The sequence below is a fragment of the Ctenopharyngodon idella genome, chromosome 12 (assembly GCF_019924925.1).
Source record: "Ctenopharyngodon idella isolate HZGC_01 chromosome 12, HZGC01, whole genome shotgun sequence".
NCBI lineage: Eukaryota > Metazoa > Chordata > Actinopteri > Cypriniformes > Xenocyprididae > Ctenopharyngodon > Ctenopharyngodon idella.
In genome coordinates this window covers 7,643,080-7,668,476 of record NC_067231.1, presented here as the reverse complement: position 1 = coordinate 7,668,476, position 25,397 = coordinate 7,643,080, and the positions used below count along the sequence as shown (strand labels likewise).

The 25,397-nt window shown below is 47.1% G+C and overlaps 1 protein-coding gene and 33 non-coding genes across 36 annotated transcripts; 1 reads left to right on the top strand and 33 right to left on the bottom strand.

The window, feature by feature from the left end:
• Positions 1-55: 55 nt before the first annotated feature.
• trnal-aag (transfer RNA leucine (anticodon AAG)) lies at positions 56-137 on the bottom strand. Its single transcript has one exon. It is a non-coding gene; the product is annotated as a tRNA-Leu (tRNA).
• A 686-nt stretch (positions 138-823) lies between these two features.
• On the bottom strand, positions 824-905 carry trnal-uag (transfer RNA leucine (anticodon UAG)). The gene has a single exon. It is a non-coding gene; the product is annotated as a tRNA-Leu (tRNA).
• Positions 906-1,090: 185 nt separating this feature from the next.
• On the bottom strand, positions 1,091-1,172 carry trnal-aag (transfer RNA leucine (anticodon AAG)). Its single transcript has one exon. It is a non-coding gene; the product is annotated as a tRNA-Leu (tRNA).
• Positions 1,173-1,857: 685 nt separating this feature from the next.
• Positions 1,858-1,939, bottom strand: trnal-uag (transfer RNA leucine (anticodon UAG)). Its single transcript has one exon. It is a non-coding gene; the product is annotated as a tRNA-Leu (tRNA).
• A 185-nt stretch (positions 1,940-2,124) lies between these two features.
• On the bottom strand, positions 2,125-2,206 carry trnal-aag (transfer RNA leucine (anticodon AAG)). Its single transcript has one exon. It is a non-coding gene; the product is annotated as a tRNA-Leu (tRNA).
• Positions 2,207-2,891: 685 nt separating this feature from the next.
• Positions 2,892-2,973, bottom strand: trnal-uag (transfer RNA leucine (anticodon UAG)). The gene has a single exon. It is a non-coding gene; the product is annotated as a tRNA-Leu (tRNA).
• Positions 2,974-3,158: 185 nt separating this feature from the next.
• trnal-aag (transfer RNA leucine (anticodon AAG)) lies at positions 3,159-3,240 on the bottom strand. The gene has a single exon. It is a non-coding gene; the product is annotated as a tRNA-Leu (tRNA).
• Positions 3,241-3,926: 686 nt separating this feature from the next.
• trnal-uag (transfer RNA leucine (anticodon UAG)) lies at positions 3,927-4,008 on the bottom strand. Its single transcript has one exon. It is a non-coding gene; the product is annotated as a tRNA-Leu (tRNA).
• Positions 4,009-4,193: 185 nt separating this feature from the next.
• trnal-aag (transfer RNA leucine (anticodon AAG)) lies at positions 4,194-4,275 on the bottom strand. Its single transcript has one exon. It is a non-coding gene; the product is annotated as a tRNA-Leu (tRNA).
• Positions 4,276-4,960: 685 nt separating this feature from the next.
• Positions 4,961-5,042, bottom strand: trnal-uag (transfer RNA leucine (anticodon UAG)). The gene has a single exon. It is a non-coding gene; the product is annotated as a tRNA-Leu (tRNA).
• Positions 5,043-5,227: 185 nt separating this feature from the next.
• trnal-aag (transfer RNA leucine (anticodon AAG)) lies at positions 5,228-5,309 on the bottom strand. Its single transcript has one exon. It is a non-coding gene; the product is annotated as a tRNA-Leu (tRNA).
• Positions 5,310-5,994: 685 nt separating this feature from the next.
• Positions 5,995-6,076, bottom strand: trnal-uag (transfer RNA leucine (anticodon UAG)). Its single transcript has one exon. It is a non-coding gene; the product is annotated as a tRNA-Leu (tRNA).
• Positions 6,077-6,261: 185 nt separating this feature from the next.
• On the bottom strand, positions 6,262-6,343 carry trnal-aag (transfer RNA leucine (anticodon AAG)). Its single transcript has one exon. It is a non-coding gene; the product is annotated as a tRNA-Leu (tRNA).
• Positions 6,344-7,028: 685 nt separating this feature from the next.
• trnal-uag (transfer RNA leucine (anticodon UAG)) lies at positions 7,029-7,110 on the bottom strand. The gene has a single exon. It is a non-coding gene; the product is annotated as a tRNA-Leu (tRNA).
• A 185-nt stretch (positions 7,111-7,295) lies between these two features.
• trnal-aag (transfer RNA leucine (anticodon AAG)) lies at positions 7,296-7,377 on the bottom strand. Its single transcript has one exon. It is a non-coding gene; the product is annotated as a tRNA-Leu (tRNA).
• Positions 7,378-8,062: 685 nt separating this feature from the next.
• On the bottom strand, positions 8,063-8,144 carry trnal-uag (transfer RNA leucine (anticodon UAG)). Its single transcript has one exon. It is a non-coding gene; the product is annotated as a tRNA-Leu (tRNA).
• Positions 8,145-8,329: 185 nt separating this feature from the next.
• trnal-aag (transfer RNA leucine (anticodon AAG)) lies at positions 8,330-8,411 on the bottom strand. The gene has a single exon. It is a non-coding gene; the product is annotated as a tRNA-Leu (tRNA).
• Positions 8,412-9,096: 685 nt separating this feature from the next.
• trnal-uag (transfer RNA leucine (anticodon UAG)) lies at positions 9,097-9,178 on the bottom strand. The gene has a single exon. It is a non-coding gene; the product is annotated as a tRNA-Leu (tRNA).
• A 185-nt stretch (positions 9,179-9,363) lies between these two features.
• trnal-aag (transfer RNA leucine (anticodon AAG)) lies at positions 9,364-9,445 on the bottom strand. Its single transcript has one exon. It is a non-coding gene; the product is annotated as a tRNA-Leu (tRNA).
• Positions 9,446-10,130: 685 nt separating this feature from the next.
• On the bottom strand, positions 10,131-10,212 carry trnal-uag (transfer RNA leucine (anticodon UAG)). The gene has a single exon. It is a non-coding gene; the product is annotated as a tRNA-Leu (tRNA).
• A 185-nt stretch (positions 10,213-10,397) lies between these two features.
• Positions 10,398-10,479, bottom strand: trnal-aag (transfer RNA leucine (anticodon AAG)). Its single transcript has one exon. It is a non-coding gene; the product is annotated as a tRNA-Leu (tRNA).
• A 685-nt stretch (positions 10,480-11,164) lies between these two features.
• On the bottom strand, positions 11,165-11,246 carry trnal-uag (transfer RNA leucine (anticodon UAG)). The gene has a single exon. It is a non-coding gene; the product is annotated as a tRNA-Leu (tRNA).
• A 185-nt stretch (positions 11,247-11,431) lies between these two features.
• Positions 11,432-11,513, bottom strand: trnal-aag (transfer RNA leucine (anticodon AAG)). Its single transcript has one exon. It is a non-coding gene; the product is annotated as a tRNA-Leu (tRNA).
• A 684-nt stretch (positions 11,514-12,197) lies between these two features.
• Positions 12,198-12,279, bottom strand: trnal-uag (transfer RNA leucine (anticodon UAG)). The gene has a single exon. It is a non-coding gene; the product is annotated as a tRNA-Leu (tRNA).
• Positions 12,280-12,464: 185 nt separating this feature from the next.
• On the bottom strand, positions 12,465-12,546 carry trnal-aag (transfer RNA leucine (anticodon AAG)). Its single transcript has one exon. It is a non-coding gene; the product is annotated as a tRNA-Leu (tRNA).
• A 685-nt stretch (positions 12,547-13,231) lies between these two features.
• trnal-uag (transfer RNA leucine (anticodon UAG)) lies at positions 13,232-13,313 on the bottom strand. The gene has a single exon. It is a non-coding gene; the product is annotated as a tRNA-Leu (tRNA).
• A 185-nt stretch (positions 13,314-13,498) lies between these two features.
• On the bottom strand, positions 13,499-13,580 carry trnal-aag (transfer RNA leucine (anticodon AAG)). Its single transcript has one exon. It is a non-coding gene; the product is annotated as a tRNA-Leu (tRNA).
• A 685-nt stretch (positions 13,581-14,265) lies between these two features.
• On the bottom strand, positions 14,266-14,347 carry trnal-uag (transfer RNA leucine (anticodon UAG)). Its single transcript has one exon. It is a non-coding gene; the product is annotated as a tRNA-Leu (tRNA).
• Positions 14,348-14,532: 185 nt separating this feature from the next.
• On the bottom strand, positions 14,533-14,614 carry trnal-aag (transfer RNA leucine (anticodon AAG)). Its single transcript has one exon. It is a non-coding gene; the product is annotated as a tRNA-Leu (tRNA).
• A 677-nt stretch (positions 14,615-15,291) lies between these two features.
• On the bottom strand, positions 15,292-15,373 carry trnal-uag (transfer RNA leucine (anticodon UAG)). The gene has a single exon. It is a non-coding gene; the product is annotated as a tRNA-Leu (tRNA).
• A 185-nt stretch (positions 15,374-15,558) lies between these two features.
• Positions 15,559-15,640, bottom strand: trnal-aag (transfer RNA leucine (anticodon AAG)). The gene has a single exon. It is a non-coding gene; the product is annotated as a tRNA-Leu (tRNA).
• Positions 15,641-16,315: 675 nt separating this feature from the next.
• trnal-uag (transfer RNA leucine (anticodon UAG)) lies at positions 16,316-16,397 on the bottom strand. The gene has a single exon. It is a non-coding gene; the product is annotated as a tRNA-Leu (tRNA).
• Positions 16,398-16,582: 185 nt separating this feature from the next.
• trnal-aag (transfer RNA leucine (anticodon AAG)) lies at positions 16,583-16,664 on the bottom strand. The gene has a single exon. It is a non-coding gene; the product is annotated as a tRNA-Leu (tRNA).
• A 2,367-nt stretch (positions 16,665-19,031) lies between these two features.
• On the top strand, positions 19,032-24,901 carry prdm9 (PR domain containing 9). 3 transcript variants are annotated; one of them, XM_051914214.1, is made up of 6 exons: positions 19,032-19,239; positions 19,731-19,841; positions 19,992-20,263; positions 20,364-20,431; positions 20,515-20,705; positions 21,755-24,901. In XM_051914214.1, the coding sequence occupies exons 1-6, from the start codon at positions 19,224-19,226 to the stop codon at positions 23,680-23,682; spliced, it is 2,586 nt and encodes an 861-aa protein (XP_051770174.1). In that variant the 5' UTR covers positions 19,032-19,223; the 3' UTR covers positions 23,683-24,901. The 3 variants fall into 3 exon arrangements, with proteins under 3 accessions (XP_051770174.1, XP_051770175.1, XP_051770173.1); XM_051914215.1 differs by having other exon boundaries at positions 19,103-19,124; XM_051914213.1 differs by lacking the exon at positions 19,032-19,239 and adding an exon at positions 19,265-19,500.
• The last annotated feature ends 496 nt before the right edge of the window (positions 24,902-25,397 follow it).

Genomic DNA, 25,397 nt, shown 5'->3' with positions numbered 1-25,397 from the left:
CTCCAGTCTTTTTGCTCAGGCATAGCAGCCACAAGAGCCTTCTAAAAGCCTGTCTTGGCAGCGGTGGGATTCGAACCCACGCCCCCGAAGAGACTGGAGCCTTAATCCAGCGCCTTAGACCGCTCGGCCACGCTACCATGTGAGAACACCTTCCATGGGCCATTTTCCGCCTACATTCATGTATTTATTCTTTATTATGTCGCGCTTCGCCACAAGTACATCCGTTGAAATTCCTACGTGCCTTTGAGGAGCTCCTCGACAGGCGGAAAGGCCTCCTAAATACAGGGGTGCGCAGTTGCACTCCTGGAGGCCAACCCCCTCCCTGCAGGCTGCAGTTTCCATCTCTGATCAAACACACCTGAATCAGCTAAGCAAAGCCTTCGGGCCTTACTCCAAAATGGCAGCCAGCTGTGTCGCAGGTCAACTCAAAATCACGAGGTAGTTGTCACTTCACGAAAAACTATCAGTGAGTCAAGTTGGCTGCTTCCATTATCGTAGACTGTGCATTACTATTATATTCAAATTCATTTTTAAAGTGTTATTATTGTAATTGTAAGTTAACAATGCAGGGGATTGACTCAAAGTGCAAACGATCAAATCTCGGTTATTTAGTAACCCACGTACGAAGGGCGGGGCCCAGGAGTAGGAATGAGTCACCCCGCCTTAGTAATCAGACAATCGTTGTGGGAGAAACTGACGCATCCTGCCCGACTTGCAAGTCCCTGAAGGCCCTGGCTGTTGCCAAAGGTTTTCTTCGATTCCCAGCACTTTTGCGCCTTTTCGGAGCACGCTTAAGCTGTCTGGCCCTCTTTAAAACCACAGCTGGCAGCGGTGGGATTCGAACCCACGCCCCCGAAGAGACTGGAGCCTAAATCCAGCGCCTTAGACCCCTCGGCCACGCTACCCTGCGGGGGCTCTCTTCGTGGGCCCCATTCTGCCCAGCAATAGAGAAAAAGTCGGCCGTGGAGCTTCGCTGAGGCTCTGAAGCCCGTCGAGTGCGGCCAAGGAAGAGAGCGGGAGCATGCAGTGTCACTTCTCCAGTCTTTTTGCTCAGGCATAGCAGCCACAAGAGCCTTCTAAAAGCCTGTCTTGGCAGCGGTGGGATTCGAACCCACGCCCCCGAAGAGACTGGAGCCTTAATCCAGCGCCTTAGACCGCTCGGCCACGCTACCATGTGAGAACACCTTCCATGGGCCATTTTCCGCCTACATTCATGTATTTATTCTTTATTATGTCGCGCTTCGCCACAAGTACATCCGTTGAAATTCCTACGTGCCTTTGAGGAGCTCCTCGACAGGCGGAAAGGCCTCCTAAATACAGGGGTGCGCAGTTGCACTCCTGGAGGCCAACCCCCTCCCTGCAGGCTGCAGTTTCCATCTCTGATCAAACACACCTGAATCAGCTAAGCAAAGCCTTCGGGCCTTACTCCAAAATGGCAGCCAGCTGTGTCGCAGGTCAACTCAAAATCACGAGGTAGTTGTCACTTCACGAAAAACTATCAGTGAGTCAAGTTGGCTGCTTCCATTATCGTAGACTGTGCATTACTATTATATTCAAATTCATTTTTAAAGTGTTATTATTGTAATTGTAAGTTAACAATGCGGGGATTGACTCAAAGTGCAAACGATCAAATCTCGGTTATTTAGTAACCCACGTACGAAGGGCGGGGCCCAGGAGTAGGAATGAGTCACCCCGCCTTAGTAATCAGACAATCGTTGTGGGAGAAACTGACGCATCCTGCCCGACTTGCAAGTCCCTGAAGGCCCTGGCTGTTGCCAAAGGTTTTCTTCGATTCCCAGCACTTTTGCGCCTTGTCGGAGCACGCTTAAGCTGTCTGGCCCTCTTTAAAACCACAGCTGGCAGCGGTGGGATTCGAACCCACGCCCCCGAAGAGACTGGAGCCTAAATCCAGCGCCTTAGACCCCTCGGCCACGCTACCCTGCGGGGGCTCTCTTCGTGGGCCCCATTCTGCCCAGCAATAGAGAAAAAGTCGGCCGTGGAGCTTCGCTGAGGCTCTGAAGCCCGTCGAGTGCGGCCAAGGAAGAGAGCGGGAGCATGCAGTGTCACTTCTCCAGTCTTTTTGCTCAGGCATAGCAGCCACAAGAGCCTTCTAAAAGCCTGTCTTGGCAGCGGTGGGATTCGAACCCACGCCCCCGAAGAGACTGGAGCCTTAATCCAGCGCCTTAGACCGCTCGGCCACGCTACCATGTGAGAACACCTTCCATGGGCCATTTTCCGCCTACATTCATGTATTTATTCTTTATTATGTCGCGCTTCGCCACAAGTACATCCGTTGAAATTCCTACGTGCCTTTGAGGAGCTCCTCGACAGGCGGAAAGGCCTCCTAAATACAGGGGTGCGCAGTTGCACTCCTGGAGGCCAACCCCCTCCCTGCAGGCTGCAGTTTCCATCTCTGATCAAACACACCTGAATCAGCTAAGCAAAGCCTTCGGGCCTTACTCCAAAATGGCAGCCAGCTGTGTCGCAGGTCAACTCAAAATCACGAGGTAGTTGTCACTTCACGAAAAACTATCAGTGAGTCAAGTTGGCTGCTTCCATTATCGTAGACTGTGCATTACTATTATATTCAAATTCATTTTTAAAGTGTTATTATTGTAATTGTAAGTTAACAATGCGGGGATTGACTCAAAGTGCAAACGATCAAATCTCGGTTATTTAGTAACCCACGTACGAAGGGCGGGGCCCAGGAGTAGGAATGAGTCACCCCGCCTTAGTAATCAGACAATCGTTGTGGGAGAAACTGACGCATCCTGCCCGACTTGCAAGTCCCTGAAGGCCCTGGCTGTTGCCAAAGGTTTTCTTCGATTCCCAGCACTTTTGCGCCTTGTCGGAGCACGCTTAAGCTGTCTGGCCCTCTTTAAAACCACAGCTGGCAGCGGTGGGATTCGAACCCACGCCCCCGAAGAGACTGGAGCCTAAATCCAGCGCCTTAGACCCCTCGGCCACGCTACCCTGCGGGGGCTCTCTTCGTGGGCCCCATTCTGCCCAGCAATAGAGAAAAAGTCGGCCGTGGAGCTTCGCTGAGGCTCTGAAGCCCGTCGAGTGCGGCCAAGGAAGAGAGCGGGAGCATGCAGTGTCACTTCTCCAGTCTTTTTGCTCAGGCATAGCAGCCACAAGAGCCTTCTAAAAGCCTGTCTTGGCAGCGGTGGGATTCGAACCCACGCCCCCGAAGAGACTGGAGCCTTAATCCAGCGCCTTAGACCGCTCGGCCACGCTACCATGTGAGAACACCTTCCATGGGCCATTTTCCGCCTACATTCATGTATTTATTCTTTATTATGTCGCGCTTCGCCACAAGTACATCCGTTGAAATTCCTACGTGCCTTTGAGGAGCTCCTCGACAGGCGGAAAGGCCTCCTAAATACAGGGGTGCGCAGTTGCACTCCTGGAGGCCAACCCCCTCCCTGCAGGCTGCAGTTTCCATCTCTGATCAAACACACCTGAATCAGCTAAGCAAAGCCTTCGGGCCTTACTCCAAAATGGCAGCCAGCTGTGTCGCAGGTCAACTCAAAATCACGAGGTAGTTGTCACTTCACGAAAAACTATCAGTGAGTCAAGTTGGCTGCTTCCATTATCGTAGACTGTGCATTACTATTATATTCAAATTCATTTTTAAAGTGTTATTATTGTAATTGTAAGTTAACAATGCAGGGGATTGACTCAAAGTGCAAACGATCAAATCTCGGTTATTTAGTAACCCACGTACGAAGGGCGGGGCCCAGGAGTAGGAATGAGTCACCCCGCCTTAGTAATCAGACAATCGTTGTGGGAGAAACTGACGCATCCTGCCCGACTTGCAAGTCCCTGAAGGCCCTGGCTGTTGCCAAAGGTTTTCTTCGATTCCCAGCACTTTTGCGCCTTGTCGGAGCACGCTTAAGCTGTCTGGCCCTCTTTAAAACCACAGCTGGCAGCGGTGGGATTCGAACCCACGCCCCCGAAGAGACTGGAGCCTAAATCCAGCGCCTTAGACCCCTCGGCCACGCTACCCTGCGGGGGCTCTCTTCGTGGGCCCCATTCTGCCCAGCAATAGAGAAAAAGTCGGCCGTGGAGCTTCGCTGAGGCTCTGAAGCCCGTCGAGTGCGGCCAAGGAAGAGAGCGGGAGCATGCAGTGTCACTTCTCCAGTCTTTTTGCTCAGGCATAGCAGCCACAAGAGCCTTCTAAAAGCCTGTCTTGGCAGCGGTGGGATTCGAACCCACGCCCCCGAAGAGACTGGAGCCTTAATCCAGCGCCTTAGACCGCTCGGCCACGCTACCATGTGAGAACACCTTCCATGGGCCATTTTCCGCCTACATTCATGTATTTATTCTTTATTATGTCGCGCTTCGCCACAAGTACATCCGTTGAAATTCCTACGTGCCTTTGAGGAGCTCCTCGACAGGCGGAAAGGCCTCCTAAATACAGGGGTGCGCAGTTGCACTCCTGGAGGCCAACCCCCTCCCTGCAGGCTGCAGTTTCCATCTCTGATCAAACACACCTGAATCAGCTAAGCAAAGCCTTCGGGCCTTACTCCAAAATGGCAGCCAGCTGTGTCGCAGGTCAACTCAAAATCACGAGGTAGTTGTCACTTCACGAAAAACTATCAGTGAGTCAAGTTGGCTGCTTCCATTATCGTAGACTGTGCATTACTATTATATTCAAATTCATTTTTAAAGTGTTATTATTGTAATTGTAAGTTAACAATGCGGGGATTGACTCAAAGTGCAAACGATCAAATCTCGGTTATTTAGTAACCCACGTACGAAGGGCGGGGCCCAGGAGTAGGAATGAGTCACCCCGCCTTAGTAATCAGACAATCGTTGTGGGAGAAACTGACGCATCCTGCCCGACTTGCAAGTCCCTGAAGGCCCTGGCTGTTGCCAAAGGTTTTCTTCGATTCCCAGCACTTTTGCGCCTTGTCGGAGCACGCTTAAGCTGTCTGGCCCTCTTTAAAACCACAGCTGGCAGCGGTGGGATTCGAACCCACGCCCCCGAAGAGACTGGAGCCTAAATCCAGCGCCTTAGACCCCTCGGCCACGCTACCCTGCGGGGGCTCTCTTCGTGGGCCCCATTCTGCCCAGCAATAGAGAAAAAGTCGGCCGTGGAGCTTCGCTGAGGCTCTGAAGCCCGTCGAGTGCGGCCAAGGAAGAGAGCGGGAGCATGCAGTGTCACTTCTCCAGTCTTTTTGCTCAGGCATAGCAGCCACAAGAGCCTTCTAAAAGCCTGTCTTGGCAGCGGTGGGATTCGAACCCACGCCCCCGAAGAGACTGGAGCCTTAATCCAGCGCCTTAGACCGCTCGGCCACGCTACCATGTGAGAACACCTTCCATGGGCCATTTTCCGCCTACATTCATGTATTTATTCTTTATTATGTCGCGCTTCGCCACAAGTACATCCGTTGAAATTCCTACGTGCCTTTGAGGAGCTCCTCGACAGGCGGAAAGGCCTCCTAAATACAGGGGTGCGCAGTTGCACTCCTGGAGGCCAACCCCCTCCCTGCAGGCTGCAGTTTCCATCTCTGATCAAACACACCTGAATCAGCTAAGCAAAGCCTTCGGGCCTTACTCCAAAATGGCAGCCAGCTGTGTCGCAGGTCAACTCAAAATCACGAGGTAGTTGTCACTTCACGAAAAACTATCAGTGAGTCAAGTTGGCTGCTTCCATTATCGTAGACTGTGCATTACTATTATATTCAAATTCATTTTTAAAGTGTTATTATTGTAATTGTAAGTTAACAATGCAGGGATTGACTCAAAGTGCAAACGATCAAATCTCGGTTATTTAGTAACCCACGTACGAAGGGCGGGGCCCAGGAGTAGGAATGAGTCACCCCGCCTTAGTAATCAGACAATCGTTGTGGGAGAAACTGACGCATCCTGCCCGACTTGCAAGTCCCTGAAGGCCCTGGCTGTTGCCAAAGGTTTTCTTCGATTCCCAGCACTTTTGCGCCTTTTCGGAGCACGCTTAAGCTGTCTGGCCCTCTTTAAAACCACAGCTGGCAGCGGTGGGATTCGAACCCACGCCCCCGAAGAGACTGGAGCCTAAATCCAGCGCCTTAGACCCCTCGGCCACGCTACCCTGCGGGGGCTCTCTTCGTGGGCCCCATTCTGCCCAGCAATAGAGAAAAAGTCGGCCGTGGAGCTTCGCTGAGGCTCTGAAGCCCGTCGAGTGCGGCCAAGGAAGAGAGCGGGAGCATGCAGTGTCACTTCTCCAGTCTTTTTGCTCAGGCATAGCAGCCACAAGAGCCTTCTAAAAGCCTGTCTTGGCAGCGGTGGGATTCGAACCCACGCCCCCGAAGAGACTGGAGCCTTAATCCAGCGCCTTAGACCGCTCGGCCACGCTACCATGTGAGAACACCTTCCATGGGCCATTTTCCGCCTACATTCATGTATTTATTCTTTATTATGTCGCGCTTCGCCACAAGTACATCCGTTGAAATTCCTACGTGCCTTTGAGGAGCTCCTCGACAGGCGGAAAGGCCTCCTAAATACAGGGGTGCGCAGTTGCACTCCTGGAGGCCAACCCCCTCCCTGCAGGCTGCAGTTTCCATCTCTGATCAAACACACCTGAATCAGCTAAGCAAAGCCTTCGGGCCTTACTCCAAAATGGCAGCCAGCTGTGTCGCAGGTCAACTCAAAATCACGAGGTAGTTGTCACTTCACGAAAAACTATCAGTGAGTCAAGTTGGCTGCTTCCATTATCGTAGACTGTGCATTACTATTATATTCAAATTCATTTTTAAAGTGTTATTATTGTAATTGTAAGTTAACAATGCGGGGATTGACTCAAAGTGCAAACGATCAAATCTCGGTTATTTAGTAACCCACGTACGAAGGGCGGGGCCCAGGAGTAGGAATGAGTCACCCCGCCTTAGTAATCAGACAATCGTTGTGGGAGAAACTGACGCATCCTGCCCGACTTGCAAGTCCCTGAAGGCCCTGGCTGTTGCCAAAGGTTTTCTTCGATTCCCAGCACTTTTGCGCCTTGTCGGAGCACGCTTAAGCTGTCTGGCCCTCTTTAAAACCACAGCTGGCAGCGGTGGGATTCGAACCCACGCCCCCGAAGAGACTGGAGCCTAAATCCAGCGCCTTAGACCCCTCGGCCACGCTACCCTGCGGGGGCTCTCTTCGTGGGCCCCATTCTGCCCAGCAATAGAGAAAAAGTCGGCCGTGGAGCTTCGCTGAGGCTCTGAAGCCCGTCGAGTGCGGCCAAGGAAGAGAGCGGGAGCATGCAGTGTCACTTCTCCAGTCTTTTTGCTCAGGCATAGCAGCCACAAGAGCCTTCTAAAAGCCTGTCTTGGCAGCGGTGGGATTCGAACCCACGCCCCCGAAGAGACTGGAGCCTTAATCCAGCGCCTTAGACCGCTCGGCCACGCTACCATGTGAGAACACCTTCCATGGGCCATTTTCCGCCTACATTCATGTATTTATTCTTTATTATGTCGCGCTTCGCCACAAGTACATCCGTTGAAATTCCTACGTGCCTTTGAGGAGCTCCTCGACAGGCGGAAAGGCCTCCTAAATACAGGGGTGCGCAGTTGCACTCCTGGAGGCCAACCCCCTCCCTGCAGGCTGCAGTTTCCATCTCTGATCAAACACACCTGAATCAGCTAAGCAAAGCCTTCGGGCCTTACTCCAAAATGGCAGCCAGCTGTGTCGCAGGTCAACTCAAAATCACGAGGTAGTTGTCACTTCACGAAAAACTATCAGTGAGTCAAGTTGGCTGCTTCCATTATCGTAGACTGTGCATTACTATTATATTCAAATTCATTTTTAAAGTGTTATTATTGTAATTGTAAGTTAACAATGCGGGGATTGACTCAAAGTGCAAACGATCAAATCTCGGTTATTTAGTAACCCACGTACGAAGGGCGGGGCCCAGGAGTAGGAATGAGTCACCCCGCCTTAGTAATCAGACAATCGTTGTGGGAGAAACTGACGCATCCTGCCCGACTTGCAAGTCCCTGAAGGCCCTGGCTGTTGCCAAAGGTTTTCTTCGATTCCCAGCACTTTTGCGCCTTTTCGGAGCACGCTTAAGCTGTCTGGCCCTCTTTAAAACCACAGCTGGCAGCGGTGGGATTCGAACCCACGCCCCCGAAGAGACTGGAGCCTAAATCCAGCGCCTTAGACCCCTCGGCCACGCTACCCTGCGGGGGCTCTCTTCGTGGGCCCCATTCTGCCCAGCAATAGAGAAAACGTCGGCCGTGGAGCTTCGCTGAGGCTCTGAAGCCCGTCGAGTGCGGCCAAGGAAGAGAGCGGGAGCATGCAGTGTCACTTCTCCAGTCTTTTTGCTCAGGCATAGCAGCCACAAGAGCCTTCTAAAAGCCTGTCTTGGCAGCGGTGGGATTCGAACCCACGCCCCCGAAGAGACTGGAGCCTTAATCCAGCGCCTTAGACCGCTCGGCCACGCTACCATGTGAGAACACCTTCCATGGGCCATTTTCCGCCTACATTCATGTATTTATTCTTTATTATGTCGCGCTTCGCCACAAGTACATCCGTTGAAATTCCTACGTGCCTTTGAGGAGCTCCTCGACAGGCGGAAAGGCCTCCTAAATACAGGGGTGCGCAGTTGCACTCCTGGAGGCCAACCCCCTCCCTGCAGGCTGCAGTTTCCATCTCTGATCAAACACACCTGAATCAGCTAAGCAAAGCCTTCGGGCCTTACTCCAAAATGGCAGCCAGCTGTGTCGCAGGTCAACTCAAAATCACGAGGTAGTTGTCACTTCACGAAAAACTATCAGTGAGTCAAGTTGGCTGCTTCCATTATCGTAGACTGTGCATTACTATTATATTCAAATTCATTTTTAAAGTGTTATTATTGTAATTGTAAGTTAACAATGCGGGGATTGACTCAAAGTGCAAACGATCAAATCTCGGTTATTTAGTAACCCACGTACGAAGGGCGGGGCCCAGGAGTAGGAATGAGTCACCCCGCCTTAGTAATCAGACAATCGTTGTGGGAGAAACTGACGCATCCTGCCCGACTTGCAAGTCCCTGAAGGCCCTGGCTGTTGCCAAAGGTTTTCTTCGATTCCCAGCACTTTTGCGCCTTTTCGGAGCACGCTTAAGCTGTCTGGCCCTCTTTAAAACCACAGCTGGCAGCGGTGGGATTCGAACCCACGCCCCCGAAGAGACTGGAGCCTAAATCCAGCGCCTTAGACCCCTCGGCCACGCTACCCTGCGGGGGCTCTCTTCGTGGGCCCCATTCTGCCCAGCAATAGAGAAAAAGTCGGCCGTGGAGCTTCGCTGAGGCTCTGAAGCCCGTCGAGTGCGGCCAAGGAAGAGAGCGGGAGCATGCAGTGTCACTTCTCCAGTCTTTTTGCTCAGGCATAGCAGCCACAAGAGCCTTCTAAAAGCCTGTCTTGGCAGCGGTGGGATTCGAACCCACGCCCCCGAAGAGACTGGAGCCTTAATCCAGCGCCTTAGACCGCTCGGCCACGCTACCATGTGAGAACACCTTCCATGGGCCATTTTCCGCCTACATTCATGTATTTATTCTTTATTATGTCGCGCTTCGCCACAAGTACATCCGTTGAAATTCCTACGTGCCTTTGAGGAGCTCCTCGACAGGCGGAAAGGCCTCCTAAATACAGGGGTGCGCAGTTGCACTCCTGGAGGCCAACCCCCTCCCTGCAGGCTGCAGTTTCCATCTCTGATCAAACACACCTGAATCAGCTAAGCAAAGCCTTCGGGCCTTACTCCAAAATGGCAGCCAGCTGTGTCGCAGGTCAACTCAAAATCACGAGGTAGTTGTCACTTCACGAAAAACTATCAGTGAGTCAAGTTGGCTGCTTCCATTATCGTAGACTGTGCATTACTATTATATTCAAATTCATTTTTAAAGTGTTATTATTGTAATTGTAAGTTAACAATGCGGGGATTGACTCAAAGTGCAAACGATCAAATCTCGGTTATTTAGTAACCCACGTACGAAGGGCGGGGCCCAGGAGTAGGAATGAGTCACCCCGCCTTAGTAATCAGACAATCGTTGTGGGAGAAACTGACGCATCCTGCCCGACTTGCAAGTCCCTGAAGGCCCTGGCTGTTGCCAAAGGTTTTCTTCGATTCCCAGCACTTTTGCGCCTTGTCGGAGCACGCTTAAGCTGTCTGGCCCTCTTTAAAACCACAGCTGGCAGCGGTGGGATTCGAACCCACGCCCCCGAAGAGACTGGAGCCTAAATCCAGCGCCTTAGACCCCTCGGCCACGCTACCCTGCGGGGGCTCTCTTCGTGGGCCCCATTCTGCCCAGCAATAGAGAAAAAGTCGGCCGTGGAGCTTCGCTGAGGCTCTGAAGCCCGTCGAGTGCGGCCAAGGAAGAGAGCGGGAGCATGCAGTGTCACTTCTCCAGTCTTTTTGCTCAGGCATAGCAGCCACAAGAGCCTTCTAAAAGCCTGTCTTGGCAGCGGTGGGATTCGAACCCACGCCCCCGAAGAGACTGGAGCCTTAATCCAGCGCCTTAGACCGCTCGGCCACGCTACCATGTGAGAACACCTTCCATGGGCCATTTTCCGCCTACATTCATGTATTTATTCTTTATTATGTCGCGCTTCGCCACAAGTACATCCGTTGAAATTCCTACGTGCCTTTGAGGAGCTCCTCGACAGGCGGAAAGGCCTCCTAAATACAGGGGTGCGCAGTTGCACTCCTGGAGGCCAACCCCCTCCCTGCAGGCTGCAGTTTCCATCTCTGATCAAACACACCTGAATCAGCTAAGCAAAGCCTTCGGGCCTTACTCCAAAATGGCAGCCAGCTGTGTCGCAGGTCAACTCAAAATCACGAGGTAGTTGTCACTTCACGAAAAACTATCAGTGAGTCAAGTTGGCTGCTTCCATTATCGTAGACTGTGCATTACTATTATATTCAAATTCATTTTTAAAGTGTTATTATTGTAATTGTAAGTTAACAATGCGGGGATTGACTCAAAGTGCAAACGATCAAATCTCGGTTATTTAGTAACCCACGTACGAAGGGCGGGGCCCAGGAGTAGGAATGAGTCACCCCGCCTTAGTAATCAGACAATCGTTGTGGGAGAAACTGACGCATCCTGCCCGACTTGCAAGTCCCTGAAGGCCCTGGCTGTTGCCAAAGGTTTTCTTCGATTCCCAGCACTTTTGCGCCTTGTCGGAGCACGCTTAAGCTGTCTGGCCCTCTTTAAAACCACAGCTGGCAGCGGTGGGATTCGAACCCACGCCCCCGAAGAGACTGGAGCCTAAATCCAGCGCCTTAGACCCCTCGGCCACGCTACCCTGCGGGGGCTCTCTTCGTGGGCCCCATTCTGCCCAGCAATAGAGAAAACGTCGGCCGTGGAGCTTCGCTGAGGCTCTGAAGCCCGTCGAGTGCGGCCAAGGAAGAGAGCGGGAGCATGCAGTGTCACTTCTCCAGTCTTTTTGCTCAGGCATAGCAGCCACAAGAGCCTTCTAAAAGCCTGTCTTGGCAGCGGTGGGATTCGAACCCACGCCCCCGAAGAGACTGGAGCCTTAATCCAGCGCCTTAGACCGCTCGGCCACGCTACCATGTGAGAACACCTTCCATGGGCCATTTTCCGCCTACATTCATGTATTTATTCTTTATTATGTCGCGCTTCGCCACAAGTACATCCGTTGAAATTCCTACGTGCCTTTGAGGAGCTCCTCGACAGGCGGAAAGGCCTCCTAAATACAGGGGTGCGCAGTTGCACTCCTGGAGGCCAACCCCCTCCCTGCAGGCTGCAGTTTCCATCTCTGATCAAACACACCTGAATCAGCTAAGCAAAGCCTTCGGGCCTTACTCCAAAATGGCAGCCAGCTGTGTCGCAGGTCAACTCAAAATCACGAGGTAGTTGTCACTTCACGAAAAACTATCAGTGAGTCAAGTTGGCTGCTTCCATTATCGTAGACTGTGCATTACTATTATATTCAAATTCATTTTTAAAGTGTTATTATTGTAATTGTAAGTTAACAATGCGGGGATTGACTCAAAGTGCAAACGATCAAATCTCGGTTATTTAGTAACCCACGTACGAAGGGCGGGGCCCAGGAGTAGGAATGAGTCACCCCGCCTTAGTAATCAGACAATCGTTGTGGGAGAAACTGACGCATCCTGCCCGACTTGCAAGTCCCTGAAGGCCCTGGCTGTTGCCAAGGTTTTCTTCGATTCCCAGCACTTTTGCGCCTTTTCGGAGCACGCTTAAGCTGTCTGGCCCTCTTTAAAACCACAGCTGGCAGCGGTGGGATTCGAACCCACGCCCCCGAAGAGACTGGAGCCTAAATCCAGCGCCTTAGACCCCTCGGCCACGCTACCCTGCGGGGGCTCTCTTCGTGGGCCCCATTCTGCCCAGCAATAGAGAAAACGTCGGCCGTGGAGCTTCGCTGAGGCTCTGAAGCCCGTCGAGTGCGGCCAAGGAAGAGAGCGGGAGCATGCAGTGTCACTTCTCCAGTCTTTTTGCTCAGGCATAGCAGCCACAAGAGCCTTCTAAAAGCCTGTCTTGGCAGCGGTGGGATTCGAACCCACGCCCCCGAAGAGACTGGAGCCTTAATCCAGCGCCTTAGACCGCTCGGCCACGCTACCATGTGAGAACACCTTCCATGGGCCATTTTCCGCCTACATTCATGTATTTATTCTTTATTATGTCGCGCTTCGCCACAAGTACATCCGTTGAAATTCCTACGTGCCTTTGAGGAGCTCCTCGACAGGCGGAAAGGCCTCCTAAATACAGGGGTGCGCAGTTGCACTCCTGGAGGCCAACCCCCTCCCTGCAGGCTGCAGTTTCCATCTCTGATCAAACACACCTGAATCAGCTAAGCAAAGCCTTCGGGCCTTACTCCAAAATGGCAGCCAGCTGTGTCGCAGGTCAACTCAAAATCACGAGGTAGTTGTCACTTCACGAAAAACTATCAGTGAGTCAAGTTGGCTGCTTCCATTATCGTAGACTGTGCATTACTATTATATTCAAATTCATTTTTAAAGTGTTATTATTGTAATTGTAAGTTAACAATGCGGGGATTGACTCAAAGTGCAAACGATCAAATCTCGGTTATTTAGTAACCCACGTACGAAGGGCGGGGCCCAGGAGTAGGAATGAGTCACCCCGCCTTAGTAATCAGACAATCGTTGTGGGAGAAACTGACGCATCCTGCCCGACTTGCAAGTCCCTGAAGGCCCTGGCTGTTGCCAAGCGTTTTCTTCGATTCCCAGCACTTTTGCGCCTTTTCGGAGCACGCTTAAGCTGTCTGGCCCTCTTTAAAACCACAGCTGGCAGCGGTGGGATTCGAACCCACGCCCCCGAAGAGACTGGAGCCTAAATCCAGCGCCTTAGACCCCTCGGCCACGCTACCCTGCGGGGGCTCTCTTCGTGGGCCCCATTCTGCCCAGCAATAGAGAAAAAGTCGGCCGTGGAGCTTCGCTGAGGCTCTGAAGCCCGTCGAGTGCGGCCAAGGAAGAGAGCGGGAGCATGCAGTGTCACTTCTCCAGTCTTTTTGCTCAGGCATAGCAGCCACAAGAGCCTTCTAAAAGCCTGTCTTGGCAGCGGTGGGATTCGAACCCACGCCCCCGAAGAGACTGGAGCCTTAATCCAGCGCCTTAGACCGCTCGGCCACGCTACCATGTGAGAACACCTTCCATGGGCCATTTTCCGCCTACATTCATGTATTTATTCTTTATTATGTCGCGCTTCGCCACAAGTACATCCGTTGAAATTCCTACGTGCCTTTGAGGAGCTCCTCGACAGGCGGAAAGGCCTCCTAAATACAGGGGTGCGCAGTTGCACTCCTGGAGGCCAACCCCCTCCCTGCAGGCTGCAGTTTCCATCTCTGATCAAACACACCTGAATCAGCTAAGCAAAGCCTTCGGGCCTTACTCCAAAATGGCAGCCAGCTGTGTCGCAGGTCAACTCAAAATCACGAGGTAGTTGTCACTTCACGAAAAACTATCAGTGAGTCAAGTTGGCTGCTTCCATTATCGTAGACTGTGCATTACTATTATATTCAAATTCATTTTTAAAGTGTTATTATTGTAATTGTAAGTTAACAATGCGGGGATTGACTCAAAGTGCAAACGATCAAATCTCGGTTATTTAGTAACCCACGTACCAAGGGCGGGGCCCAGGAGTAGGAATGAGTCACCCCGCCTTAGTAATCAGACAATCGTTGTGGGAGAAACTGACGCATCCTGCCCGACTTGCAAGTCCCTGAAGGCCCTGGCTGTTGCCAAGCGTTTTCTTCGATTCCCAGCACTTTTGCGCCTTTTCGGAGCACGCTTAAGCTGTCTGTCCCTCTTTAAAACCACAGCTGGCAGCGGTGGGATTCGAACCCACGCCCCCGAAGAGACTGGAGCCTAAATCCAGCGCCTTAGACCCCTCGGCCACGCTACCCTGCGGGGGCTCTCTTCGTGGGCCCCATTCTGCCCAGCAATAGAGAAAAAGTCGGCCGTGGAGCTTCGCTGAGGCTCTGAAGCCCGTCGAGTGCGGCCAAGGAAGAGAGCGGGAGCATGCAGTGTCACTTCTCCAGTCTTTTTGCTCAGGCATAGCAGCCACAAGAGCCTTCTAAAAGCCTGTCTTGGCAGCGGTGGGATTCGAACCCACGCCCCCGAAGAGACTGGAGCCTTAATCCAGCGCCTTAGACCGCTCGGCCACGCTACCATGTGAGAACACCTTCCATGGGCCATTTTCCGCCTACATTCATGTATTTATTCTTTATTATGTCGCGCTTCGCCACAAGTACATCCGTTGAAATTCCTACGTGCCTTTGAGGAGCTCCTCGACAGGCGGAAAGGCCTCCTAAATACAGGGGTGCGCAGTTGCACTCCTGGAGGCCAACCCCCTCCCTGCAGGCTGCAGTTTCCATCTCTGATCAAACACACCTGAATCAGCTAAGCAAAGCCTTCGGGCCTTACTCCAAAATGGCAGCCAGCTGTGTCGCAGGTCAACTCAAAATCACGAGGTAGTTGTCACTTCACGAAAAACTATCAGTGAGTCAAGTTGGCTGCTTCCATTATCGTAGACTGTGCATTACTATTATATTCAAATTCATTTTTAAAGTGTTATTATTGTAATTGTAAGTTAACAATGCGGGGATTGACTCAAAGTGCAAACGATCAAATCTCGGTTATTTAGTAACCCACGTACGAAGGGCGGGGCCCAGGAGTAGGAATGAGTCACCCCGCCTTAGTAATCAGACAATCGTTGTGGGAGAAACTGACGCATCCTGCCCGACTTGCAAGTCCCTGAAGGCCCTGGCTGTTGCCAAGCGTTTTCTTCGATTCCCAGCACTTTTGCGCCTTGTCGGAGCACGCTTAAGCTGTCTTTAAAACCACAGCTGGCAGCGGTGGGATTCGAACCCACGCCCCCGAAGAGACTGGAGCCTAAATCCAGCGCCTTAGACCCCTCGGCCACGCTACCCTGCGGGGGCTCTCTTCGTGGGCCCCATTCTGCCCAGCAATAGAGAAAAAGTCGGCCGTGGAGCTTCGCTGAGGCTCTGAAGCCCGTCGAGTGCGGCCAAGGAAGAGAGCGGGAGCATGCAGTGTCACTTCTCCAGTCTTTTTGCTCAGGCATAGCAGCCACAAGAGCCTTCTAAAAGCCTGTCTTGGCAGCGGTGGGATTCGAACCCACGCCCCCGAAGAGACTGGAGCCTTAATCCAGCGCCTTAGACCGCTCGGCCACGCTACCATGTCAGAGACACCTTCCATGGGCCATTTTCCGCCTACATTCATGTATTTATTCTTTATTATGTCGCGCTTCGCCACAAGTACATCCGTTGAAATTCCTACGTGCCTTTGAGGAGCTCCTCGACAGGCGGAAAGGCCTCCTAAATACAGGGGTGCGCAGTTGCACTCCTGGAGGCCAACCCCCTCCCTGCAGGCTGCAGTTTCCATCTCTGATCAAACACACCTGAATCAGCTAAGCAAAGCCTTCGGGCCTTACTCCAAAATGGCAGCCAGCTGTGTCGCAGGTCAACTCAAAATCACGAGGTAGTTGTCACTTCACGAAAAACTATCAGTGAGTCAAGTTGGCTGCTTCCATTATCGTAGACTGTGCATTACTATTATATTCAAATTCATTTTTAAAGTGTTATTATTGTAATTGTAAGTTAACAATGCGGGGATTGACTCAAAGTGCAAACGATCAAATCTCGGTTATTTAGTAACCCACGTACGAAGGGCGGGGCCCAGGAGTAGGAATGAGTCACCCCGCCTTAGTAATCAGACAATCGTTGTGGGAGAAACTGACGCATCCTGCCCGACTTGCGCGTCCCTGAAGGCCCTTGTTTTTTCTTCGATTCCCAGCACTTTTGCGCCTTTTCGGAGCACGCTTAAGCTGTCTGGCCCTCTTTAAAACCACAGCTGGCAGCGGTGGGATTCGAACCCACGCCCCCGAAGAGACTGGAGCCTAAATCCAGCGCTTTAGACCCCTCGGCCACGCTACCCTGCGGGGGCTCTCTTCGTGGGCCCCATTCTGCCCAGCAATAGAGAAAACGTCGGCCGTGGAGCTTCGCTGAAGCTCTGAAGCCCGTCGAGTGCGGCCAAGGAAGAGAGCGGGAGCATGCAGTGTCATTTCTCCAGTCTTTTTGCTTAGGCATAGCATCCACAAGAGCCTTCCAAAAGCCTGTCTTGGCAGCGGTGGGATTCGAACCCACGCCCCCGAAGAGACTGGAGCCTTAATCCAGCGCCTTAGACCGCTCGGCCACGCTACCATGTGAGAACACCTTCCATGGGCCATTTTTCACCTACATTTATTTATAACAATATAATTCAGAAGAAAAATCTTCAGGGGTAAGTCAATGCCAAAACAATAAACAAACAGAAACTAACGTTTCCACAAAAGAACTACCAACCCTACAAATCAAAATAAAAGAAACAAAACATGCAATAACATGCTCTTATCTAACCAATAAACAGGAGAAAAAGTAATGGCCTTTTGGCCTACAAAAAAAAACAAAAAAAACAAGACACTCACCCCCTACGGCTTCCCACAATAATTAAGCAGTTACAGACATGATCAACAGGACATTGATGTTCTAGACATAAGGGTCACACTGTATCAAAAGTGGCTAACAGCACTCAATCACAATCTGTCGCATTACATGTCCACCAGCTAACACTGCTAGAACTGTTTTTAAGGGACAGAACACAGTTGGAGGTAATAAATAAGGATCACAAACAATAACAGATGTTTTTTTTTTCCAAATATCGATTTTTTTTTTTTCAAATCGTCTCCTTTAGATAACATCATTGCTGTTTGAGCTGTGTGCGCTGAAGATGAAGAGAATGAACACCCATAAACTGAAGCGCTTTGCTAGGTTAATTAACTCAACGGAATACATCCTTTATAAGATATTTATCTTATATATAAGATATTTAAATTCAGATATTTATACAAAATAAACATCATATACAACTGTTATTTGCACAAAATCATGCACAGATGAACTTCAACTAAGTTAAGTAGTCAGAATGTAGCTTGAGTGGATCCGTTCTTCCCGTAACACGCAGAAACAAAGCAACTAAGCCCAAAGAATACACGTTTGATTACAACAGTGTATACAATTATAATGTTATGTAAATGACAGCCCCAATCATAGTTATTTTTGCGTTGCTGTTTGAAAGCTCACGCTGAAGCTAAAGATGATCATCAGTACAATAAGTGCTGCTGTGTTTGTTGCCATGTCGGACACAAAAATGGCGGCGAGCATAACGGAAGTGACGTCATCGGTACCCATGAATAGTCATATTCTAACAATAAACTTGAAATTGACGAATGTTGGAAATGGAATATGGTTCTGAGAGGTCCACACTTCACAGATCCTATGGTCAAGCACAAGCAGATCATCAGCTTCATTAGGTTTACATAACATGAAACATGACTGCCCCTTTCATACCAGTTATGCGATCCTGTATGATGCTGCGTTCCTGAATTCTGTTTTCAAAATCTGCCAGTTGTGCTGGATTTAGTGTAATATTACTTTAAACAGTTTGAGCAGCTGTTTTCCAACTGTAAACATGTGTATATGATAGTTATATTGGCCAAACGTGACCTGAAATAAACCATAGATTATACTACACACACAACTAGGGTGACCACCATCAAACAAACCAAATGTGGGACGATTACTAAGTTTGTGTGGGACAACACTAAAACACAACCTGAAGCTGTTATATAATGTCTATCTAACTTAATAAAAACATTTGTATTCTGCCTTTCAGCTGATAAAAATACTTTGTTCTTTAGTCCCTTCCAGAAAACACCATTACATCACAATGTAACATAACATGTCTTTATTTTACATGTCATTTAAATTCAACATCACTGAGCCCAAAGGCAGCAGGCATCATGCAGATAACCATTTTTGAATAAGGTGACCAGATTTCGAAATGGAAACTGGGGACACTTCCTATTTTAGTGGTCAAAATTTCACCAAAATCTCATTTGTTATTATCTATTTATTAAAAAACAGGAACAATACATTTTTGAATGTTTTTGTTTTTAATTGTTGTGGGTTACTTATAGGCTATTATTACATTAATAATTATGATTTAGTTTTATTATTAGGATTTTTGCTCTGGTTTTAATACAATTCACCAAAAAAACTTTTACACGATTATTAGTAACCACTGTAAAAGCAGTTCAAAACAATATGCCTGTTATAACATTAGTAGGCTATGACTTTACAAAAGCACATTACATTACAAAAATAAAACAACATAAATATATGATGATGATAAATATAAAACAGCATTTAACAAATATTTTTTAACATTATTGAATTTAATATTTTAATTTTCACAAGCTGTTTTAGCTACTGTATACAGAAATCACAACTGTTTTAACTTTTAACTATTTTTAACTATTATTATTTTGCATTTTAAACTCATTTTAAGCACAAAGTACGTGCATTATTTTATTTATTTTTTATTTATTCATATCTGAGTGTGCCTTAACCACGTGGTTAAGACGTGTGTGTGGAAATTGCTGCGTTGTGTGACACAACCACGAGCGAATCAGCTCTAACGTTTTGAGCGGCACTCAGCGGAGTTGTCTCGTTGCAGTTGTAGTCCACACGCACAGTGATGGCGTCACAGACAGACGACGACGACGTATTACAACTTCCTGTTTTGGGAAGCGCTGAGTTGGTCTCTTGTTCGCGATCCAGCTAGTAAGCTTGAATGTACAACAGGACTGCATAACCTGAGTGTCCGAGTGTGCTTACGGTGTTAAGGAGTAAAAAGTGCAACTTACTGCGTTTAGTGAAACAATGTCGGACAGTTCGGGTGGGTGTTGTTGTATACTAAAGCGAAGTAGTTAGCTAACTATAGATTACCATGCTAGCTTTAGACTAATCAAATCGACATTTAAACTTAATAATGTATCTCTCTTGTTAATTTCTCTGAACATTTTAGTTGAATTTAAATATCTGGTTTAAACTATGAATGATAATTGGGTTTCAGGAATGTATGCCATTATTAAACGCCTGTTTAAACAGTTAAAACAAGGTCACCAGATTGTGTCACGACAGCCTTCGCTTAAAGAATGTATGTTAAATTTTGCAATGTCAGTAATTCGCAAGTTATTCTGCTGTTGTTTTATTAAAACTTGACATCTTGTTTTTTTTTTTGTTTTTTTTTTTTGTTTTTTTTCCTAAGTGAGTTATGACCTAACAAATGATATAACACTTGTCTTTAAGTGAAAATATTTTTGTTCGGTAATGTTAGCACTGTAACATGTTATAATAAAATACTGTTTTTGAACTGGTTCCTAACAGATTTGCCACCAAGCGATGAGCATACTTTAGAGATACAAGGCTCTGTTACTAATTGTGCTGTTGTGATGATTGAGGAACAGGAGGATAGCATGTTTAATGACCAACATTTCTGTAAGTAAATAACATACAAACATAATAGGCAGATGTTTACTCAAAACATAATTTTAATTTTTTTTCCTTTCTTCTCTCTTTAATGTGTACCTTTTGCGCTCTCTGTGTCTGCAATACCCTCTCTTTCTTGTGCTCTTTGCTTTTTGGCAGACTGTGAGATGTGTCACCAGCACTTCATAGACCAATGTGAGGTTCATGGTCCACCATTATTTACATGTGACTCACCAGCAGCTATTGGCATTCCTCAGAGAGCTCTGCTAACACTGCCACAAGGCTTGGTTATAGGTCGATCAAGCATCTCTAATGCAGGACTTGGGGTTTTCAACCAAGGCCAGACTGTGCCATTGGGGATGCATTTTGGACCTTTTGATGGAGAGGTAACCTGTGAGGAGAAGGCATTGGATAGTGCCTATTCTTGGGTAGTGAGTGTCAACCTTAATGTTTTATTCATTTAATTGTTATAATTGTAATTTCAATATAAGTATTGGGCTAAAGATATAAGTAATGCCTTTTTCTATCCAGATTTACAGAGGCAATAATCAATATAGTTACATAGATGCAGAGAGGGACACTCACTCTAACTGGATGAAGTAAGTACTTCTATGTGCTTTTGTCCTGTATTGTAGTTTACACATTTATTTTGTAGTTGTCTCAATCATGTGTCTTGCTTTAGGTTTGTGGTGTGTTCAAGGAATGAGACGGAACAGAATCTTGTTGCATTCCAGCAAAATGGACGTATTCTGTTCCGTTGTTGTCGCCCTATTAGCCCTGGGCAGGAATTTAGAGTTTGGTATGCTGAGGAATATGCTCAAGGACTTGGGACCATCTGGGATAAAATCTGGAATAAGAAATGCATTTCTCTAGGTAACTACATCTTGAATTTTTAATTTCTATATATTTATATACTATGTATGTATGTATGTATGTATGTGTGTATAAATGAGTTCATTATACAAGGAAATCTAGACAAAGAGTTGCTTTTCAGTTAAAAGAATGCAATGCAGTCATTTTGATTTGTTTTGGTCACAACATAATTAGTTTTGATGCCACAAGTAGTACAGTAGAAAGATAGAGAGAGGGAATATTACTCCTGAAAAAGTCAGCAAGAAGCTTTCTCTTCCCAACTCAGAGTGGGGGTTTATTAATCTCCATGTTTTCCTAAAGTTAGCTTCACCGGAGTGGTGCCAAGCATTCAGCAAACAATGTCATGCAGTCTTTAGATGTAGGGGCGTTTACATTTTTAGAGAGACATGGCAAGTAGCCTAAAATAGACTTCAGTCACATGAATTATTGTAAATAATTAATGAAATCTACTGTATCCTAACTCTGTAATTTAATCAGATTTGTCATTATCTTTACTAAAATTCGGGCACTGTGTTAATCCAGAAGTTATTTAAGAATTCCTGATGTAATTCACCTTAGAGGGAAGCACATTTTTCTCTGTAAAAGCTTTCCCTAATTTTCTCTTTCACTAGTATTTGAGGTATAGTCACATATGGGCAGCTGCTAGTCAGAGCATGGAATTTTTAGGGGCAGGTCTCCTTCGTTTTAAGTTTACATTTTTGCATTTGGCGGATGCTATTAATCCAAGACAATTTAGATTACATTCAGGGTATACATTACATCTATTAATGCATTCCCTGGGAATCTAACCCATGACCTTGGCTTTGCTAGGGCCATGCTCTACTATTTGAGCTATACTTTAGGAAGCACTGCCTTACCATGTGACAGCATATTTGAAGTATATTTGAAGCCATTGTGATTGTGCCATAAACGTTTCAGTTATATAGCTTAAAGTCTTTGGGGCTTCTGTTCTACTTTGTAGAAATAGCTAAATACAGTGACTGAAATGAATTTGGTGCTGATATCTGTCATGGCCTAGTGGCTTTCCAGTAATTTGATTTCTTTTTCAGGTACAACTGAAGAACTGGCAACTCAGGACTGCCCATGTCCTCATTGCCATTACTCCTTCCCAACTATTTTTTATCTGCGTGTTCATGTGAAGCGCTCACATCCCGATCAGTATGCGCACTTCATGCAGACACAGCCGCTGGAGTCCGAAGACCACTCAACAGTTATAGACGTAGACCAGTGCCTTCTGGACTCTGATGCAGCTCCTCCAACCCATACGCAGCCAATGACAGAAAGCTGTCAGAGTCAAATTTCAAACCTAAATGGACAACCCATGAATCACTCAAAAAAGTCAGACTGCACTGATTTGTCTGAAACATGCAGTAATGGTTTGAGTGACCAGGCAAACTGTGCTGCTGAGATCTCAGATGAAATAAATAAATGTGATGAGTGTGGCCGGAACTTTTTGAGATCTTGTCATCTGAAGAGACATCAGCGCACTATTCACTCTAAAGAGAAGCCTTATTGCTGCAGCCGTTGTAGGAAGTGTTTTAGTCAAGCAACAGGTCTGAAAAGACACCAACAAACCCACCAGGGAGAAGAAAAGAAAGACAAAGATGCAGACAGATCTTCTGACATATATCCTTGCACTAAGTGCTCCTTCTCTTTTGTGGCCAAATTCAATTTATATCAACATCTCAAACGCCATCACCATGGAGAGTACCTCAAATTAGTTGAGAGCGGCTCGCTCACAGCAGGGACTGAGGGTGATACAGAGATGAATTCTGACAAGCATGACCCAACCTATGAACCTCCCACTCGATTGAGGAGGTCTCCAAAGAACCCTCTGAGAGGCAGGAGTCGCCCTAAAAAAGTGCCTGTTGGCCGATCACGGGGCCGACCACCTAAAAACAAGCAAGCAGCTGAGGTTGAAGTGCAGAAGAGTTTACCTATCTGTACTGAGTGTGAGCAAAGTTTCTCTGATTTGGAGACATTGAAAACTCACCAATGTGCAGGACAAGATAATAATAAGATGGAGGAACCACAGGAAACGCCAGCTTCCCAGCATGTCTGCGGTGAATGCCTGAGAGCTTTCAGTAATTTTGATCTTCTCAAAGCCCATGAGTGCATTCAGCAGGGAGATGGATCTTACTGTTGCTCCCACTGCAACCTTTACTTCAACCGTATGTGTAACCTTCGTCGCCATGAGCGCACTATCCACTCCAAGGAGAAGCCCTACTGTTGCACGGTGTGCCTCAAGTCCTTCACCCAGTCTTCTGGCTTAAAGCGCCACCAGCAGAGTCATTCACGCCGCAAAACCCACCGCCAGAGCTCAGCCCTGGTTAATGCCAACATCTTTCCCTGCACATACTGCCCCTTCTCCTTCACTGATGAGCGATATCTTTACAAACACATCCGCCGTCACCACCCAGAAATGAGTGTAAAATATCTGAGTTTCCAAGAAGGGGGTGTTTTGTCTGTTGAAAAGCCTCACAGCTGCAGCCAGTGCTGCAAGAGCTTTAGCACAATCAAGGGCTTCAAGAATCACAGCTGCTTCAAGCAGGGAGAGAAGGTGTATCTGTGCACAGATTGTGGTAAGGCCTTCAGCTGGTTTAATAGCCTCAAGCAACACCAGCGCATCCACACAGGAGAAAAACCTTACACATGTCAGCAGTGTGGAAAGAGTTTTGTCCACTCTGGGCAACTGAACGTGCACCTCCGCACACACACAGGTGAAAAACCATTCTTGTGTTCACAGTGCGGCGAAAGCTTCAGGCAGTCAGGAGATTTGAGGAGGCATGAACAGAAGCATTCAGGCGTTCGACCATGCCAGTGCCCTGATTGTGGAAAAAGCTTTAGTCGGCCACAAAGTCTCAAAGCCCACCAACAGCTTCATAATGGCACCAAACTTTTCCCCTGCACTCAATGTGGAAAAAGCTTTACTCGTAGATACCATCTCACCCGGCATCATCAAAAAATGCACTCCTGACTAAACTACTAACAATAAGATGATTATTGTGGATGTCATGAAAAGTTTGTTGTTCCTGCTTTAAGAACATCTGTAGTTATTTTAAGACAAAGTTATCTAACCAATGAAAAGATCCTGGTCTTGTCAAAACTTTTAGACAAAGCTGAACTAGGCATTTTTGAGTATAACACAACTGGGCACACAATTGCTAGGTGTAGTTAGTCCCCAAACACAGCGTTACTGAAACAAATGTGCAAAAGTCAAAACTATATTTTATTAATGACAAAATGTGTAATTGCTGAACAATATGTTCCTATGATCATAGTAAAATAATTTTGTAAATGTATGCGTTGCAAGATGTTTTCTTTTAGTTAAGAAACTTGGAAGATGGGAAAATGAGGGATTTTGTTATTCCAATTACAGTATATTCATAGACAGAAGAAATATTACATACTTAGATGCATAAATGTATTTTTTTTTTAAATGCTCCATGTCAATCCATACAACAGAAAATGCATAAGATCATCTGTTGTGCTTCTGTTAATATTTTGTTTTTTAGCTGATTTTAGGTGCATTGAGTATAGTTTATTTCCATAGTGGGTATCAAATAATAACCTTGCACAGATAACTGATTTTCACCATGGCGTACTGTGATTATGTTTTTCATTAATCTAGTTTGCCTCTGTTACATTTTATTTGAGTTTTGCTTTGGTTACAAATGGGCCTCCTAAAAGAAAAATATTGTGATGCTCATTTGTACGCTGTGACTGTGTTTGTCGTCATGTATCTTAGCCACACTATCCTGTATAAAATACAATGTAATTATTGTCTATATTAAATTCAATGTTGTAATGATGTGTGCAAACAGGTAGAGAAACAAACCCTCCACCTCTGACCTCAAGAAAAAAGTTACCTTAACTAATGTAAAGAGCTGGTTTATTAGAATTATTATGAAATTATTAAAAAAAAAAAAAGGCAAAATAGCTTGATGCCTACAGGTTGAGATCCTTCTATCTCTCTTATAATATTAGAAATTCTGTAAAGTGCATATGTTTACATTCTAAATTTAATATAGATATTTTAATTATGATCATATAATATTACAAGTGCAACACCTTGTACAATAATTCTAAAGTGTCTGACAGACTGCACTTTTGTCAATTTACTGTTGAGAGGACATTCCAAAACATGAGTCTACTGTTTTCTAACAAATGCTTTTAAAGATACCATAATAATCACATAGAGTTTCTTTTTTTTTTTTTTTTTTTTTAATGTGGATCATGTAAAATCACATGAATGAGGTGTTTGCTAATTCTGGAGGCCTCACTGACGTGCTTAATGTACTGAACTGTGAGTGTCGAGCATTATACATACCACCTGTGTCATTGCTTCGAATTTTCTCCAAAAAAACGAAGCTTAGGGATTAGAGGCCATTTCAGAGCTAGAAGATGCTCATGAGTTCTTGACGTGCACATTGGTGCTATGCAAATTTCCTGCTTCCTTGGAAACAATTTAACCCTCAAATGCATTAATAAAACAAAATAATTGAACAAACTTTTTTCTTTCTCCATCTGCCCATGAGCATAATACTTTAGTAACAATGAGTTCCCTAATGGAGAGTATTAAAAATATGAATTTAAGCTGTATTTTCTCAATTTGTGCACAGAGGCAGTCAGATCAAACACTAAAAGACTGAGCAAAGAAGAAAACTCAACAAGATGTTTGGGTTGAAGAGG